Source organism: Mustela nivalis (assembly GCF_964662115.1).
Source record: "Mustela nivalis genome assembly, chromosome: 2".
Classification (NCBI taxonomy): Eukaryota; Metazoa; Chordata; class Mammalia; order Carnivora; family Mustelidae; genus Mustela; species Mustela nivalis.
In genome coordinates, this window is record NC_139021.1 from 79,939,997 (window position 1) to 79,959,824 (window position 19,828).

At 40.1% G+C, this 19,828-nt stretch overlaps 1 protein-coding gene across 2 annotated transcripts in view; it reads left to right on the forward strand.

The window, feature by feature from the left end:
* TOX (thymocyte selection associated high mobility group box) overlaps positions 1 to 19,604 on the forward strand; it is a 302,338-nt gene extending 282,734 nt beyond the window's left edge. For both annotated transcript variants that reach the window (XM_082714043.1, XM_082714044.1), the window contains 3 exons: positions 10,346 to 10,732; positions 17,944 to 18,095; positions 18,448 to 19,604. In XM_082714043.1, coding sequence (XP_082570169.1) covers positions 10,346 to 10,732; positions 17,944 to 18,095; positions 18,448 to 18,484 — 576 coding nt within the window. In that variant the 3' untranslated portion in view covers positions 18,485 to 19,604. The remainder of the gene's footprint in view (positions 1 to 10,345; positions 10,733 to 17,943; positions 18,096 to 18,447) is intronic.
* The last annotated feature ends 224 nt before the right edge of the window (positions 19,605 to 19,828 follow it).

Below are 19,828 nucleotides of genomic sequence, written 5' to 3' on the forward strand. Positions count from 1 at the left end.
TAAATAGTGACAAGGAAAATAATAGCCACTCATATTCACACATACACTTCTTCAGTGTTGTAGATTTTTTGTGTGTATTATAAATTATTTTCCTGTTCTGAAAGATCTAAAGGTACAATCCTAAAATGCGACATGATAATAATAGTTACAATTCCAGGTAACCACAGTGCCCCAGCCAAGCTCTGTTTTCTCCCATTCACTCATTCATGTCTTCATCTGGCAGATGTCCCTGAGCACGTGGGTTGTGCTGAGCACTGTGCCAGGATCAGAGGACGCCATGGAGAATAGGCAGATATCTTCCCTAGAGAATAGGAGATATGCCCCCTGGAATTTAAGAAGCTTTCTCTTTTGTCAGGGAGACCAAGAGTGAAAACATAAACTAATAAATGACCAAGAGCTTTGAGAATCTAAGCATTCCGAAGGAAATAAAGGACTGATAGGGATCTGATAGGGGGTCTGCAAAAGTCCTCCTTGAGGAGGGGACCTCATTCAAGGCTGAGAGCCAAAGAAGACAAGGAGCTTGCAAGACCCAGAGGGAGCCTAGGGAAGAGCCAACCAAGCCACAGTCAGCAAGTGAGAAGCCTCCGGAGACGGAAATGTCTCCTTGAAGTCAGAGGTCAGCGTGGCTGGCTGACTGAAGAAAAGGAACATGGTTTGGGGTGAAGCTGGGAAGATGGGCAGGAGTCAAGTCACCAAGACCTTGCAGGACATGGGAAGGAGCTGGATTTTAGTACAGAGGGAAACCACTGAATGGGTTTCCGTAGAGGATGGATACTTGGATTTATATTTTTATTTTTATTTTTTTTTTAGGTTTTATTTTGTTTATTTGTGAGAGAGAGAGCAGGGGAAGGAGCAGAAGGGAAGAGAGAGGGACAATCAGACCCCACACTGAGCACAGAGCCCGACGAGGGGCTCCATCTCACAACCCTGAGACCACGGGCTGAACGGAAACCAAGAGTCGGATGCTCAACTGACTGAGGCACTCAGGCGCTCTGGATTTATACTTTTTAAAAGATCACTTTATTGGGGCGCCTGGGTGGCTCAGTGGGTTAGAGCCTCTGCTTTCAGCTCAGGTCATGATCCCGGGGTTCTAGGATCAAGCCCTGCATCAGACTCTCTGCTTCTTGGAGAGCCTGCTTCCTCCTCTCTCTCTGCCTGCCTCTCTGCCTACTTGTGATCTCTGCCTGTCAGATAAATAAATAAAATCTTTAAAAAAAAAATCACTTTATTTAAAAAAAAATCACTTTATGTGAATGAGTTCCCTTCATCCCCACACCTTATCCCACAAAATAAGCTTGATTATAAACATTCCTCTCAGGAGGAAAAATAACCATATAGGTAACAAGTGCCCAAGCCCGGAGTTGACCTATAGCATCCTCCATCCCTGTTAACAGTGTGTTTGACCTGCTTCCTTAAAACACCTCCTGACCCACAAGTCTTGGTAAAGCATTGACATTCTCACTTCATTATTGTCAATGAGATATTGTATTAACTACAGTCTCTCTTCCTAACTTTCCTTGGGTAAATTTTATTTATTCCTCCAGGCCTAAATATTTTGGTACTATTCTCTCTGCAATGCATTCACACACCAAATAGGACTTTGTTTCCCTAGACCAATAGCTCTTCCCCTAACTAATTGGCAGCCACGTCAAGGCTGCAACTTCTTGCTGCTTCCACTCTGGGCCGTTGAAGACTCTAATCTAAAATTAGCCGCTTCTAACGAAACCAAATCAAAAATAGGAACAGCCGGTGAACATTGGCTCCACCTCTGAAGTGGAGTCGTAGGATTAGCAACACTCCTCTCAATTAGTGACGTTCCTGTACTCTCTACCTTCAAACCCAGCATATTAATTAACATGACTCCAGGTCTGAATAAAATGCCTACCAAAAATAAAAACACTCAGTCATAGTAAATAAATATATTCTAACCTTCATACTTCAAAATGACAACATGACAGATTCTCAGCAAGATACTGTTTCCCAATAATACAAATACAAGTGGTATCTTGCTATTGAGTAGCTTGGGCGTCACATGCTTGCACAGCGTTTTCCATACATCCCTACTCATCATTAACAACCCTACAAAATAAGATTTAGCCCATTTTCTAGATGATCTCTGGGCTGAGAGATTAAGTGATTCGCCCACAGAAATGAGAGGGTCGCAGTGGCAAACAGGGCTGAAACTCTGCTGTCTTGTTCAAAAGCTTATAGGCTTTTTTTCTATGTTGGGTAATTGTCAAATATTTATACCTCTGGAACTACAACAAAAATGTAGTTATTCCCCCAATAAATTGTATGCCACCTCTTACGTATTAGACAGCTAAACTAAAGCTGCCCTGACTTAATGAGGGCGGGGGGCAGAGTGGAGGTGTAGAGGTTTCCAAATCTCGCCCCACCCCCCACTCCCTAACCTCCCACTACAAGGGGCTGGCCAGAGACCCTCAGAGGAATCTGGCCCCTGTGGAGTGTTTGGGAAACACATGCTTTTCCAGCTGTGCTGGCGTGTCACCTGGTCCCAGGGAGCCAGGGACAGACCCAGCCTGCAGAGGCCACCCCACTGTGCAGACACATCGGTATTGAAGGACGTGTGACTAGGGGCACAGAGGGTTGCCAATACAACGTGGGTCAGACCCCGGAATAATTTATTCAACTCTGGGCCCTATCATTTAAAGGGGGACATTGAAGACATTTCAGAAGAAAAAGTCATAAAAGTAACAGAGGTAAAAGGCAGTAAGGTAGTAGCTGAGAAAGAGAATTTGAAATTACTAAGCCTGAAAAACAAAGACTCGGGCATGTTCAAGCCCATGACAGGCCTTAGCCCCAGGACTGTGATTACCCGTGTTCCATTTTCTCCGACTCTAGAACGGAAAAAAGATGCCGTTTCAAATGGGAGGAATTTGATCTGAGCAGGGCATTGTTAAGCTCTTGAATTGGCTGAGTACACAACTTCTTTCCATAGAGAAATTTAAAAGCAGGAAGCAAAGTTTTATAAGTAAGGATAAAGGAAGATCTCTAAGGCAGAGGGCATCAAGGAAAAATCTATTTAAAATGCCACCAACAATTATCTGTGGCCCACCCATAAGAATGCGCCTGATCTCATCTAAAGTGCTACCAACATCACACCAAGAGTCTTCAGAGGGCAGCAAAGTCCACAGACCCTGAGGGCAGGTGGATCTGGGTTCAAATTCCAGGTTTACCTCTTCCTAACTTCCATTTCTTTTTTTTAAAGATTTTATTTATTTATTTGACAGAGAGAGATCACAAGTAGACAGAGAGGCAGGCAGAGAGAGAGAGGGAAGCAGGCTCCCTGCTGAAGCAGAGAGCCCGATGCGGGACTCTATCCCAGGACCCGGAGATCATGACCTGAGCCGAAGGCAGCGGCTTAACCCACTGAGCCACCCAGGCGCCCCTAACTTCCATTTCTTCATGCAAATTATTGAGCACTTGATATCTCAACTTTCTCATCTGTTAAACAGAAGAGACAATAGGACACACATCCCAGAGTTTCCATGAGGATCGAATAAAGAACTCTGTATAAACTCCATGATTCAGAATCCACAAAACAGGAAGCTCTTAATAAATACCAGCTATTTATTATTATTATTATTATTACTATGATTATCATCAGCTTTATTTTTCATGTTGTTGGTAGTTGTTGGTAGGTGTGCAGAGTTTGTGTGTAATAGAAAATTTAACTGGCTCATATTTTCAAATTGTCTGTAAGGCTGCTTTGATATAAAGGAATTTTAAAAGCGACATTAAAACAAGAAAAACTTGCTTCATGGATACCTCTTTTAGAAAGATGAGAAATGACCTAGATATTGAAAAGACTCATCGACACAGCTTTCCTCACTGAAAGGACTTTATGAGCCTTTAGTCATGGGACAGTAAGAGAGTCCGAGGACCAGGAACATAGACTGTTAAGACTAGAGCTCCCTGGCTTGAACACTCTATTTAAGGTCATTTGGGGTTAGGCCATTAAGTAAAGCTTAAGGATATACAGCTTTTCCATAGACTCAGGAATTCCTAGACCTAGATCTAAATTATTATGTTGAAAATAATGTATAACTTTAAACTAGTTTCATTTTACCACATAGACCAGGATTTATATTCCCAAAATGAGTGTTGCATTCAAAGTAGTCACTTTGGGAGGCTACAAACTTATTTTATTAATGCTCCCAGAATTCAAAAGATTTTTGAAACTCCTCTTTTAGAACTGCAGTCAAGAAAAGTTTATGAGCCACTTTAGCAAATCAATCTTGTTACATTGTTCTCACACCTCATTCTTTTTCCCAAACTTCACCCAAATCTAACCCACAGACCTGGCTTCCAGGGACGATTAGCTGTTTCTAAAAATCAGATTCACCATCAAAAGACAAAGAGTTGTCTGAGGATATGTAAAACAGTGTCCTCCAAGCTCTGAAGAGAATTCAAGTAGAGAAATTCCCAAATATTCCAAGTAAAAGCAGCATTATTGAAATATTCATACAGCTTCTTAGGAGAGCCAATCCTGGGGCAGGGGGCGGGGGGCGCCTGGGTGCTCAGTCAGCTAAACATCCTGCTCTTGACTTTGGTTCAGGTCCTGATCTCAGGTTGTGCGACTGAATCCCTATTTAGGCTCCTCACTCAGCAGGGAGTCTGCTAGAGATTCTCCTTCTGCCCCTCCCCCACTTCTGAAAATAAATTAATAAATCTTAAAAAAAAAATAATAAAGTGCCAACCTGGAAGGAGATAACATACGAATGCATACGTTCTGGTATATTGAAGTGACTTTAAGGGCACACATCAGAGAAGAGACTGTTTCTACCTTGAGGTAGGGTGTCAGAATGTACAGGGACAGTGGAAGCTTTTTATAAAAATGTACAGTGAAGGACAATATTGAATCACATCAGGAAGGTTCTCTGTTGCCATGACTGATAGTAAAGAATTACAACATTTAGTTCAAGGGAAGGACAATAAACTCAAATGATTTCTTTTGTTTGAAATAACTTATAGAATTCATGCCATGGAGAGCTATTGAGACAAATACTGGGTCTGAATTTGAAAATGGGATGGATTATTTTATGACTGTTACATAAAATTTGCAGCTCCGAAAACCCAGATCGTGATTTAAAGATAATAAAATCTCATGCTTCAGGGTGTAAGTTAATCACCTGCAAGGACCAGGAAGAATTTCCCTTTCAGAAGTAACAACGCACAATTGAGTAGGTGCATAAATTTTGTTTAATTTCCAGTGCATCAAGTATTGGTCAGTGCTGAAAACAAGAATCAAATTAGATGGACTATTAATCTGATTTGGTTCAACAACTCTTATATTGTTGCTTCCACTGAGTTTTATGTCTTGTGTTTATACTTTGCTATTTTAAATAACAATTGCTTTGTCAATTTCTCATTTTTATAGCACTTATCATCCCAAAATGGGGACATTTATACACTGTGCACTATTGTCTGCTTTATACAAAGTAAATGGATTGAAACTATCTCAGATTATCAACAACATAGTTAATCAGAAGTATCTTAAGGTTTATAGAGTGGTGTCTCTTTTGGAAGATTCTATTGAGAAGACCCAAAAGGTGTCGATTCACAAACACACACACACACACACACACACACTCATTTTGCTGATGGAAAACGTCTTTCAGAGTCAGTGGTCTAAAAGCAAATAGGAAATAGAACTCACTCAGAAACTAATAGCAAAAACACATTCCTTCCATGAAAATGTCAGATTCATGGGTAGATTTTCAGTTGTGTATACAGTGGTAAAACCATATTTGCCAGGTGACCTACCCAAAGCACACACTACTAAAGAAAAGTGGTTAGTGTATTTCAAAATAGAAGCAAATTTAAATTACTTAGTTTGTATGAGAAAACAGTTTTAATTTATGAATGGTAGGTATAGAGATCTTCATAAACAATCTAATTGATTTGCAAAATTGTAGCCTTGCTTTCATAGTTTAATTAGAAGAAAGTGACAGAACAGATTAAATTTATGATTTCTTCATGTTCCCATTTAATCAGATTATTAATTCATGGCACTTTGCTATGGAAAATGAACTTATTCTACCTATCTTTCAAAGCAATAAAATAGCTCTATAATTAATAGACAGTTTGTTGTATTAGTCTGATTAAGAATTAACTAGAAGTGAAGCTAGAAGCAAGTTTTTTGCCATCTAAATGAGTGGATCTTTACATAAAGATAAAAATTCTCAACATACAGTTGGAACACAGTAAGCCTCCTTGTGGCTCGTCATCCACTCCAGATCCAGTGGAGAGTAAAGGGCAGGGTCCCTAACCAAAGGTACCCTGGGGGTTATAATTTCTCATCACTTCTGGAAAGGTATGGTTTATGCTGACAGCACAGAAGAGAATGGAAAAGACCAGTCGGATATTCTGTGGGTTTTCGAAGATTTCAGCTCTTTCCTCACCATTTGGGAAATGGAATGGCATGTCTTGTCAGGAGTCTCAGCAAGGGCAAGTCTTGTTCAAGAACAGTCATTCAGGGCACCTGGGTGGCTCAGTGGGTTAAGCCGCTGCCTTCGGCTCAGGTCATGATCCCAGAGTGCTGAGATCGAGTCCCGCATGGGGCTCTCTGCTCAGTGGGGAGCCTGCTTTCCTCCCTCTCTCTGCCTGCCTCTCTGTCTACTTGTTATCTCTCTCTGTCAAATAAATAAATAAAATCTTAAAAAAAAAAAAAGAACAGTCATTCAGTCATTCAACAGACAAACGTATCTGTGTTCTCTTTGTTTTGTCACCGTACCAGATGCCTGTGACACAGAGATTTAATTTCCCACCATAACAGAGACCATTTCCTTGATGATGCAAGACACTGTCATAGAGGTGAAAGGGAGAGCACCTCCATTGGCGTCCCTTTCATGGGTAGGCGCATGGCTAGACACTGGACATGTTACCCATCTTGTCACATTCAACTATTAGAAAGTAAGGCGAAAACATGTAACTTCCCCCAAAGTCTTCCTTCCTCTGTATTAAAAATTGTACAGAGTGCTCTCTGTACATCATTTTCAGAGATCTATTTAATTTACTTGTCAGTAGTCTTTCTAGGGATTAAAATTTAGTACTATTTCAGAATAGGTTTAGCATTAGCGATCTTTACATGCCTTAGTGTGGAGAATATAAATGATAAAAAAAATGGCTGGATAGACAAAATATTTTTCTATTTACCACGAGAAAACAGTCTTCACAAGGTTGGCAAAAAGTTATCTCAAATTCGGTTGGAATCTATTTTTATGTACTTGTGTCTCTATATCTCCCTCTCTGAAATGATCTTTCTATCATTTCTCTATATAATGGAAGGCCTGCTGTTAAACAAAAGGTAGAATTCAGGAGGACTTGGTTCATTGTTTATTTTGAATTCACCATTGAAGAAAACCATTACCATGTACATGCCTTAGCTCTTCTAGGATGTAATTGGGAAGCCACCAGCTTCCTAATTCTTTCAATAAATTGTGTCACTGTCCTCAGCCTAAAATATGAAATTCACTATGCAGATGGTTTTCCAGGAAACACAGAACTATAGATTAGTGTAATATTACAGCTGGATTGTGTAATTTAAGTATGTCTTTTGTGGCAACAAAAATTAGCTTATTTCAGGCAAGAAATGACTATTTAAATGGAAGTGTAGTTCTATTTGCCATTTAAAGAGGTTTGTGTAACTTATTAATTCTTCTGAACCAATGTTTTCCGTTGAAGACGATTCTCACCAAATGACCCATTGAGAGAAGGTTTCTGTGGTTCTTACCTGGAGATTCACAACACACTGAAGACTCCCAGAAGCCACTGGCTTGTTTCCCTACACATTTCATCCAGGAACCTCGTTTTTTTATAGGACATGTATTTTTTCCGCAAATTCCTCCTCCCCCATACAGTTTCGAACTGCACGTGTCGGGGGCTAAAGTGGATGTCACCCCTAGAATGGCTTGCCACGGGTGGCTGTGCGGTCCCAGAGCTGGTCCTTCTGCTGGCCAAGCGTCTGGACTCACCAGAATTAGGCATTTCTCTTCTACATGTAGCCAAAGTCTATTTCTCCAAGGTTGTTCAATTGGACAAATATCTTTATTTCATTACATGGCTGTAGTTCCCGGGACGATTGTATGATTCTGTCTGAACAACATGTCAGATGCATCTATGTGCACTTTGTTTACGTCCAGACACACATTCAGGTCACCTGTCTATACACTCTAGATCCCATGTTACTTCTTGACGAGGTGATTATTAGCTAGAGAAATCAAAATGCAAACATCTTCCCGTCTATGTGTTTCAGAGCGCTGATGTGAGTGATTTTCAGGGTAATGTGAGTGATTCTTCTTCTGTTTAAATTAAAAACATCTATAAAGCAAGAAATAAAGATGCACTCACATGTATTAAATTTTATAGATATCTATCATGTGTAATAGTTCTGTTCCTGTAGGGAGTTGAAGCCGTATGCGATTAAGTACGAAATTAGCCCTTCTGTGTCAGGCTAAGGAGTGGGGAGGAAAACACAATGAGACTGCTTTCCCGGATGACTTCACGACACAGACACACAATAAACACATAATCTTCTTGGCATGTAGGGAACGATTTTTGAGGCATATCATTGCAGTATATGCTATTCTGATGTAGAACTGGCCACTGTTTACACAGCCTGAATTAACCTATTTGAACTTTTCCTGGAATTGATCACTACTCTGCACACAACAATAAGAATTTTTAAGTAGAAACAACAACAATTAAAAAAATCTACTTAAGTTACTTTTTGTTGTTGTTGAAATCACCTTTTACATCTGCATTTCGCCAAGTTTCTTTCTTTTAAGGCCATCCCTTGAAAACGTGTGAACAATTTCTGACATTTTTAATATTCATACAGGAGACAGGGAGTCTGAATGTCGGTTCCTATTTTGTAAGGCTCCATCAATATGGACACAGATAAATATTATAAGGAGAGGATGCTTCAGAGAGGCTCAAATTCTCGGGGTACACCTTACTTTATACTAGACCTGGTGAAGTCAGAGCCTCCCAGGTCCCCAGATTTCCATGGTCTGGCATATTGTCACAGATGTCAGTTGTGTCCTCTCTCTGGAGAGAGAATGTGGGGCTGGTTGTTCGTTTACCCCAACCTACCTTTCTTGAGTCTGCGTGTAGATGCCCCATGGTCCTCATTGTAGTTTTCATTTCATTTTCCCACACTAATGGAGAAAAACGAGTTGCATTGCTAGTAGTGTTATCTGCTGACTTGTGAAATGAAGTTCGCACATTGTGTTTCGGGTCATCTTGCATGATGACCAGTGTCCCTAATGTTCTGGTCCCTCGGACGATGTTCTGTGTCACAGGAGGGTTTCAGAAAGACCCTGCCACGCTGATAGTAACAGGAGCTCATTTGACTGAAAAACAGAATAAGCATGATATCAAGGTTCCAGAATAAGGCTATTTGCATCCTCAAGGCACTGTTTTGACAAAGCAACTTTTCTTCTCCAGAAGGATATGGTAGCATGTTTCTTCCCCCACCTGGTTTCACTTCTTCCCTTTTGTTTTATCAGCTTCCTTCTCTGAGCAAATGTAGGAGATAGGTCCTTGCCCTGGAAGAAATGCTTCGGGGTTAATTCTTGGTTCTTTTCAACCCCCACTGCTAGGTCTAGTTTTTAAGTCAATGAAAAGATTATTAAGAAATGGCCTTAGGAAGGTATAAAAAAATTAGGGCAAAATTATATTAATTCATGTTGGAGTCAAAAGTTTCTAAGAGAGATTATTTTTATCCAGTTCATTATGAAGGACAATTCATCACCAACTTCTTTAAAAAATCCAGATGAGTTCTGTGGCTACTTAGAAGCTGTATTAATGTGGTTTTATGTAACTTCAGAAAGGTATTTTAGAACTCCTTTTCTCATATTCATTTCCATCAACCAGCTTTGTTTTCTTTGTGCAAATATCTAGGCCAAGGCTCCTTAAGACTGTAAAAAGGAAACATAAAAAAATGAGACATACAATCAATAGAAGAACTCCAGAACTGAATTACTTTCATAGTGAGCCCCACTTGTCTTTCCCATCAGGGCAGTGAGGACATCCATCTCCCCGCCCATCTGGTTCCTGGTGTGCACAATGAGGAAAGTCCCTAGGTTAGAGCTTGCATTGAGGCAAAGAGAAAGAAAATGTCACTGGAGATTGTTTTAGATTCAGAAAAAGGCAGATTCAGCTCAGTCTTCCATGAACCGCATTACAAATACCGGAGGAGGAGTTCTTAGACCAGAGGCAAGCAGAGCAATAGGCGTTGATCCCCGCGAAATCTCCAGACCGTGCTCACCCAGTACCCCTGTGTCCGTATCTGAACTCTGCCCATTTGTTTCCTCAACAGAGCTACAGTGAACCTGTTGATGTGAAGACATCGCAACCTCCTCAGCTGATCAACTCAAAGCCTTCAGTGTTCCATGGGCCCAGCCAGGCCCACTCGGCTCTGTACCTAAGTTCCCACTACCACCAACAACCAGGAATGAATCCTCACCTAACTGCCATGCATCCCAGTCTCCCCAGGAGCATAGCCCCCAAGCCGAATAACCAAATGCCAGTGACTGTCTCTATAGCAAACATGGCCGTGTCCCCCCCTCCTCCCCTCCAGATCAGTCCACCTCTTCACCAGCATCTCAACATGCAGCAGCACCCACCACTCGCCATGCAGCAGCCCCTTGGGAACCAGCTCCCCATGCAGGTCCAGTCTGCCTTACACTCACCTCCCATGCAGCAGGTACGCTCGCACTCTGGACTCTTCTTCAGAAGGGCGGGAGGAGGGGGATTGGGGAACGAAGGGGGAGAGAGGGAAGGGAGGGGGGAGGGGGTTCTCACCATCCAGCAAAAGGTGGGGGCACATGTGTGTTCTGTTCTATTTAATGGACAGAAAATGGAAGGTAGTCAACAAACATCTGCTTTCTGAAAAATAATAATTTACAGGTGGTGAGTTTGGGCAGCATTATAGGATCACGACAATAGATCGCTGCTTCTTTTTCTAAACACCTGCTGGCCTCTTGCCACGTTTCTAGAAATCATATCGCTAATCATCCTCCTTGTTTTCTGCTCCTTGAGTAAAGTACATTTGTAATCATGAAATGACAACTCCTGCTAAAGACCTCTTTGGGACTGAAGGTTTTACATTAAAAAATATATATATATATATTTGGTTTGGAGATTATATATATATAGTTGGTAAAGCCTTGATTAATATGCCTGTTGAGGCCAATAAATGCCACAAAATGAAATCTTGACCCACTGTTATGTAATATTCAGAGCTATCAAATTGGTACAGCCTTCAAAGGACTAAGAAATGAAAATGTTAACCGGAGTTTTGTTTAAAAATGGATATATGGCTTCTGCAAAAATCAGAAAACACAGGAAGTTTGGAAGGCTCTCTCCCAATTATTGAAACAATTTGTGTACGATCTTAGCTGAATTTTCCTTTGAAGTCCAGCTTTTCTTTAGGATTTGGTGTTATTTTAAAATTGTAAAATGAAGAGCAAATAGTGTACATGAAACTAAACGTAAAGCTGTCAAGCATCCTAAAAACTTGTTTTAAAAACATAAATCAAGATTAAAAACTACAAATTGTACCAAATTGTATCAAATTCATCCATCACTTTTACAATCCGATTACTCTTTCATTCCAGAACTGTAATTAAACACGCAAACACAGGTTTCCTGTTGAGCTCCCATCTAGCCCTTGTGGAGTTGAGTCTGCAGTTGGACCAGGGTGGGTTGGAGAGGATGCAGAAAAAGAATCAAATATACTACCCTGGAATTTTTTTTTTTTTAAGATTTCATCTATTTATTTTGAGAGAGAGAGAGAGAGAACTTGAGCGGGGATTTAGCGGGGGGAGGGGTAGGCAGAGCGAGAGGGAGGATCTCAAGGACTCCCTGCTAAGGGTGGAGCCCCACGTGGCCCTTGATCTCGAGACCCATGAGATCATGCATGACCTGAGCCTAAGTCAAGAGTCTGTCACTCAACCAACTAAGCCACCCAAGTTCCCCCCAAATTCATTTATTTATTTTTTTTTAAAGATTTTATTTATTCATTTGACAGAGATCACAAGTAGGCAGAGAGGCAGGCAGAGAGAGAGGAGGAAGCAGGCTCCCTGCTGAGCAGAGAGCCCCACAGGGACTCGATCCCAGGACCCTGAGATCATGACCTGAACCGAAGGCAGCGGCTTTAACCCACTGAGCCACCCAGGCGCCTCTTATTTTTATTATTATCATTGTAGACTGACAATAGCAAACCTTAATATATTACTTTACCTTTTGTTTAATTCCAGAAAATTTATAGTGCAGGAACTAGCATTATCTTCATTTTATAAGCAAAGAAACTCAGGCTTGGCAGAGTTAAGTCATATGCCCATAAGGTCGGTGCTGGAATTCAAAACCCAGTTCTGTTCAAAAATCAAAGCCTGGCTTCTAAAATTCTGGGCCTGCTGCCTCTCACACTTAATCATTCTTATAGACTATTACCAGTTTTGTATTAGAAAACCTGTATCTCCCAAGAATTTGGAGGGTCTTTAAATCTTAGCTAGTTCTAAAATTAAAATGATTAGAGAGAACAAATGGACCTAAGTCTCTTTGCGAAAACTTTTCGTGGTCCCTAAGCCAAAGATTTTGATAAAGCTCTGATGTCCCCCTTACCCAGACTAGCTGCTGATTCACTAGGGAAGAAAACTGGGGAAAAGTCAACTTCTATAATCATGCCTGGTCCACAGCGGTGTCTGTGACTAGCAAGGGGACATTCATAGGATCAAATTTCTGCTCTTTCTATCAGACATCACTCAAATAAAAGGGACACTCTTGGGTGTCCTTGCATAAGAATGGACCAGTAATGTTTGTGTAAAGAATGAATAGTCTGAGGAACACAACCTTGCCTTCTTGGATTGCCTCCAGCCTAAGGTACTGCCTGCTGAGGGCCCGTGTTCTGCTCTCGATGCTCTAGCTCGAGTCTGTTTTTTCCCAGGCAAGAGAAGAGAAAAGGCACAGTCCCCTCCACCGAGTTGAGGGCTAGAGCTCGGTCTAGAGAGGGCGCTGTTTTCTAACTTAGCTGCTCAGAAAAGGTTCCTTTTTCTACTTACACAAACACCTTGGATGAGCTAGCTGTGATCCTGAGTAGCTTTCAAACATTTCACAATTACATAAGGCCACATGTGAAAACTCAAGAGACTCGTCTTTCTGTAGAGAATCGGAACTGAATAGGAAAAAAATAGAACAGATTACACTGGACACGTTTTTCATCAATCTTTAAGTCAGTTCTATTCGTGTATCTCAAAAAGTATTCTTACTGAGATGGTAGGACCTGATTTCAATTTACATTAATAATAGAAGACAAAATGGCATGAACCCCAAATGGAGAGTAAATAGCTAAAAGACTACTGTGACTAACATCACTTTTAACGAGGCCTGGACCATAGTGGGTGAAGTAAAATAATTGTTGAATGGACAAATGAATAAACAAGCGATTCAAAAAAACGAGTAACAAAAGTGTTTAAATACTAGAAGAAATTAGAGGCTAGTTTGTAGCATCTGAATTCCTTGGAATTTTTTCAATTGCATTTATTCAAAAAAAAATTAATGGAGCCCCTAATGTGTACCAGGCCCTGTCTAGGCTCTGGAAGTTGAATGATAAATGAGAACAGGTAATGAGGCCTCTGTCCCCATGCAGCTGTCATCAGAGTTGAGGAGCAGTGGTGGTGTAGTGGTGGTAATAAGATAAACAGATTAATTAGTAAGATCCTGTTGGGGGAAAGACGAACAGGAATTCAAATTGCAGAGCGTGTGGAGAAATAGCAGACCCTTCAGCTGGAATGAATAAAGAAGGCCCCTGTGAAGGGCTGGCACAGACACGTGGAGGCTGAGAAGAGGAAGTAGCCCGTATCAGTCAGAAGGTGGGAGAGGGGTGCCTGGGTGGCTCAGTGGGTTAAGCGCCTGCCTTCAGCTCAGGTCATGATCCCAGGGTCCTGGGATTGAGCCCCACGTCAGGCTGTCTGCTCAGCAGGGAGTCTGCTTCTCCCTCTCCCTCTCCCCGCTCCTGCTTTCTCTCTCATTTTCTCTCTCTTTCAAATAAATGAAATAAAATGAAAGTCTTATTTATTTTTTTTTTTAAAGGAGGTGGGCAGAGTAGGTGGGGAAAATCAGCAGAGGCCAGAAACAGGAAAAAAAGGCTGCAGGCTGGAAGGACCCATTTTGGGGGAAACGTAGCTGGTCTGGGACCTGGGAAGGAGGCCAGTGCGGAGTACGGTGCATTAGGGGAGAGCCTAATGTACCATACTAGAGGAATGAGGTCATTGGGATAGGATCGTCAGGTTAAGGGGACTGGCAGCCCCCAACAAGTTGATAATCCTAAAAGCAGGATCAAAAAGTCCATCAAGCCATGATGTCACTCAATTTATTAAAATCACAAGTCTGTCAGGGCCAAAGTTCAAGTTCTCAAAGTTGGTCTTCAGCCCATGGTTGTAGAACCAGGTTGTGAGTGAAATTCGACCTGTCTGATGGACCATCCAAACCACCTTTATCCTGAAGATGTTTGCTTCTTGGGTGTGGGGGCCATGTTCACATACCCAAACACGAAAAAAAAAGAAAAAGAGAGAAAGTGAATGCAAGTTATTGGCTACCAAATTTTTAAAATAATCTCATATTTCAGTATTATGTTAGCTATTTTCTTATCCTTCTGAAAAATGAATATATCCTACAAAAATGATTGTATAGTCCGCCAAGAATAATAGTTTCATTTTTTTCTAGAATAATATTTTATACACCAAACACACGGAGCTGCTTTTTTTTTTAGTCCAGTTTTCTTCCTTTTTTTTTTCCTGCTCGCTATATTGTCGAATGAGGTCATGAGAAAAAAAATCATTAATATCTGTCAACTTCCTTTATAACCTTAAGAAAAAATCTTTGTATGATATCACACAGACAGATTTTCAATTTCCTTGTGTAATAAACAGCTGCTTTAGGATTTGGGTGTAATTTAAAGGTTTAAAAAAATCACATTGAGATTGATGAATAAATCAGTTGTGAAGACAAAAACATTGATGCCTGTTGAAAATACCTCTCCAGACAGGCAGGAAATGAAATTAGTTCCCAGTAAAGTGTGGATATGAGGATCACTGTTTGGATGTGCTATAGGCTTTTTAGGTCTTGCTATGTGGCACAACAAAAATGCTAAGGCTACAGAAATCTAATTAAAGAGCAAATGTCCCTTCTGACATCAAATCAATCTTTATCACGTTTTCTATTTTTATTTCAATCTGGCACCAGAAAATGAAATTTAAAATTCCAGGCATGCTACAAAACAGTTGGTGATTTTTCTCTTGAGCATTAAAATGCAAAATATTCAGCCTGGCTTAATTAGACCGCTAAGCAAACATGTTCCAAAAATGTGTATCACCATTGTTGTTTCATATTTACATCAATAATCAAAATGTACTTAGCTTTAGGGTCAACCTCAACACCTTTACTAGTGTTAGAAGAGTAATGCATTTTCCAAATGGAGAGCAAGTTAAACGTTACTTCAGGCTTTCTTGTATTTTTCTTGGTTGTTTGGTTGTTAACTGATCTTAAATTAGGCATTGAGGTTGGCTGAACATTAAATCTTTGAACTGTTTAGGTGATACGTCATTTCGGTTTTTTTACACTGAAGTTACTCATTTTATCTTAAACTCAGAGTTCAAAGATTAGTGTTCTCCTGACAGTCTCTCACCCAGCCTTGACATCCATTTGCATCGGATGGGAAAAAAGCCCTTGATGGTTTCTGTTGTGGATTGTGCAGGATTGGGTGGAAAGGAGTTGGTTTGTTTTTATTCATTTTTTGCTCTCTCGTATGTGGTCATGCCTTCAACTAACTCAAGATATTTCCAACTACATTTTTTTTTTCGACACTTGTTTACTGTTAGGTTATGTTTTGTCCATTGTGCAAAAGTCCAATAGGGAGAACTTCCCATTAAAATGACAGGAAAGCCCCTGGCATTTACACATTATACAACCCCATGCCTTCCCAACTGGAGTCTGTTAAACCTTATTCACCAGAAGAGATGACTTATTGAGCCACTACTACAGTAGTACAGTAGTGCTACTAGTAGTGTAGTAGCATTACTACAGTACTACTGAGAATATTCAGTAAACAAAGAAAACACTCCAAGCTGGATGAAAAGCCCATAAAGACAGTATGATAGGGGAGCTCAGAGCTCAGTCAGTTGAGCATTCAACTCTTGATCTCGGCTGGGGTCTTGATCTCAGGGTCATGAGTTTGAGCCCTGTGTTGGGCTCAGCACTGGGTATGGAGCCTACCTAAGGAAAAAAAAAGACAATATTATAGGACCATAATGGAATGAATACATTTCATCAAAGGCAGTGGGACTCCCTGTGTGACAGAGATACAGCATGGTCTGGTCAATCAGCCTGGAGAGGACGGGAGAACCAAGCATCCAGTTACCCCTCTTATTTTTTCATTTTGCTGCCTTGGAAAATGTTTATAGCTTGAGCTACAGGTGTCGTCTACACAAACATGCTTATTTCCCACAAGCCAGTTGTAAAATGAGGAAATACTCTAATCCTTTTAGTCTGTGTGAGGTCAAATAGCCAGACTGCTAAATTCTCTACTTTCCAATGATGTGTTTCTAATCATTCAAAGGTTTGTCTTTCATCCACAGTTTTGGTGGGAGTTAGTGTGGACATTGGCTTGCAGTCTTTATCACTGGAATGGAAAGTAAATTAATATCTTAAAGCCAAAATGGAGAATTGAAGACATTTGATAATAGGTACCTTTGAGTGTTTACCCAAGGGACCCTGAAACACGAATCAAAGTCTGAGGAAATATCCTTAGTTAAAAATCAATCTTCTGATCATTCTGCTGAGCTAAAACAAAAACAGTAGCAAGAACAGTAAAAACTCAATATTATGCCTTCCAAAGCTCCCCGCAAGTAAATAGGGAATGGTTCGTTTTTAAGTCTCTTGATTTTTCTATGGTTAAAAACCATGTATGAAATCCACAGCAGAAAGAGACAACCACAAGATTAATTAAGTTGCTTTTTTGGTCAATTCCAGCAAAGCTTGCTTATGCTGCTCTTGAATTCACCAGATAAGCTAAAAATAAATCTTAGTGTATAATGCTTTTTGTTTACCAGATATAGCTATATACTTCTGAGAGTCTGTCCTTGAATTTTTAATAGCTTTGCAAGGATTAAAAGTCAACACTTCACCATACCAGTGTGTTAGAGGAATCTTCCTAAAGATTATTATTTGCCAGTTAATAGACTTTTCAATTAAAAAATATTTGCTCTGCCTTACACTTTTCCTTCCCTGTGTTTTCCGATGGCAAGTTGCTTTGAATCTCTTCTATTAGTCCCACAACTGTTAGAAAGCTTTGGTTGAAATTTTTTAGCTGAGAAAGAAGTACAAATAAAAGAAGAAGCAGATGGTCCCTTTGTGATTGAATGAAGAAAACGGGTTTCGAGAACAATATGTGAATAGGTGTAGTCTAATAAAACACTCAGCCACCTGCTGCCTGAATCCTTCAAAAAAGATTCTGTTGCATATTCTGAGGATTAACTATTAATGTATCCTTAGGTTTGATAGAAAACATAAACTGAGGGGTTAGGTCCTTTTCCCTTTGTTCTGATTGAGTCAGCTTCTTCATATCATATTTTAAGTTGTTTCTCAATTCAGTTTATCTGCTCAAGAGTATATAAATAAAGGTTTCCTCACACGTGGTTCAATGCAAGAAAGGTAAAAAGAATAGGGTCCTGTGCACATCTCTTTTACCTTTAAGTTTTCTGGGCCCTTGGGATTCGTTTGCCCTTGCAGAGACACAAGGGAGCAGGCAGAAGTGTGTTTGCAAACAATGGATAAATATTTAGGGGCTTTTCTTCCTTAAAAAAGAAAAAAAAAAAAAAGCACTTTGATCCTTATTTGTGGATTTGCTTTCCCTTTCAGGGATTTACTCTTCAACCCGACTATCAGACTATAATCAATCCTACATCCACAGCTGCACAAGTGGTAACCCAAGCAATGGAGTATGTACGTTCCGGGTGCAGAAACCCTCCCGCCCAGCCGGTGGACTGGAATAACGACTACTGTAGTAGTGGGTAAGCGGCGGGTCATCGCCACCTGCTGGCGGAAAGCTCTCATAGCATGCTTGGCGTGCCCTGCTCCCTAGGCGCAGCAGAGATCCCGTCTTTTCTCCCTGCTTTCTGAAAGATCATCTGGAACAGTTCCATGTTCATGAAAGCAGAAGACAGCAATGCAGAAAATTTTAAGCAGTTCTAGTCGTTCCAAGAATAAGCAAATGCCTTTAGATCCCTGTTCGTTGTACCTGGGCCCTGTCCCAGGGCACCGCTCCATCCTTGGAGCTAGAACAAACAGACCTACCTCCCTTGGGGTCACCTGCAGCACCAGTCTTGTAACAAGGCATTGTTTGTCTGTTTTCTCTTAACACAGGGGCATGCAGAGGGACAAAGCACTGTACCTTACCTGAAAGTCTGAACACCTCTTCTTTCCACTGAGGAATTCAGGGAAGTCTTTTCACCGTGGATTGCTTTGTATAGCCAAAGCAGTTCTCCATTTTATTAGAAAAATACAAGTTGCTAAGCACTTAGGACCATTTGAGCTTGTGGGTCACCCACTCTGGAAGAAATAGTCATGCTTCTTTATTATTTTTTTAATCCCTTATGGACATTGTTTTTCTTCTTCCCTGAAGGAAATTTGGACCATTCAGATTTTATGTTGGTTTTTTGCTGTGAAGTGCTGCGCTTTAGTAACTGCCTTAGCGACTGTAGATGTCTCGGATCAAAGTCCTGGATTTTCCATTGGTTTTCATAATGGGTGTTTATATGAAACTACTAAAGACTTTTTAAATGGCTTGATGTAGCAATCATAGCAAGTTTGTAAATAGCATCTATGTCACACTCTCCTAGAGTATAAAATGTGAATGTTTTTGTAGCTAAATTGTAATTTGAAACTGGCTCATTCCAGTTATTGATTTCACAATAGGGGTTAAATTGGCAAACATTCATATTTTTACTTCATTTTTAAAACAACTGACTAATAGTTCTATATTTTCAAAATATTTGAGAAAGAAAAAAAAACGTATTCCCAAATGATTTTAATTTAAAAACAAAATTGGCTTTGTCTCATTCACCAGACAAAAAGAAACTAGTGTTAAGGGAAGCGCAAACACATTTATTTTGTACTGCAGAAAAATTGCTTTTTTGTATCACTTTTTGTGTAATGGTTAGTAAATGTCATTTAAGTCCTTTTATGTATAAAACTGCCAAATGCTTACCTGGTATTTTATTAGATGCAGAAACAGATTGGAAACAGCTAAATTATAACCTTTACATATGGCTCTGTATTATTGTTTCTTCATACTGTGTCTGTATTTAATCTTTTTTTATGGAACCTGTTGCGCCTATTTATGAAATAATAAATATAGGTGTTTGTAAGTAAATTTGTTAGTATTCGAAAGAGGTTTCTTTGATGTTTTAACTTTTGCTGGCAAAAAAAAAAAAAAAATTCACGCTTGGTGTGAATACTTTATTATTTAGTTTTTACAGTGACCTGAATAAAGCCAAACCTACTTTTCATTTAGCAGCAAATTAGAGTAACCAATCCTTTATTTCTACATTTCTTTGGTTGATGCAAACAAAAAACTGATACTTAAGAACTTTCTTTCTTCGTACAATATAACAGAGAATTGCCCTAAAAAGTCACACAAGCTCCAAGACTAAACAGATGGGTTCTCTAGCTGAAAAGTGTTGCTTCTTGGTTCTCAGCTGGTTTTAGTCAATCCTGTAAACTCCCTTCCTCCAAAAAAAAAAGG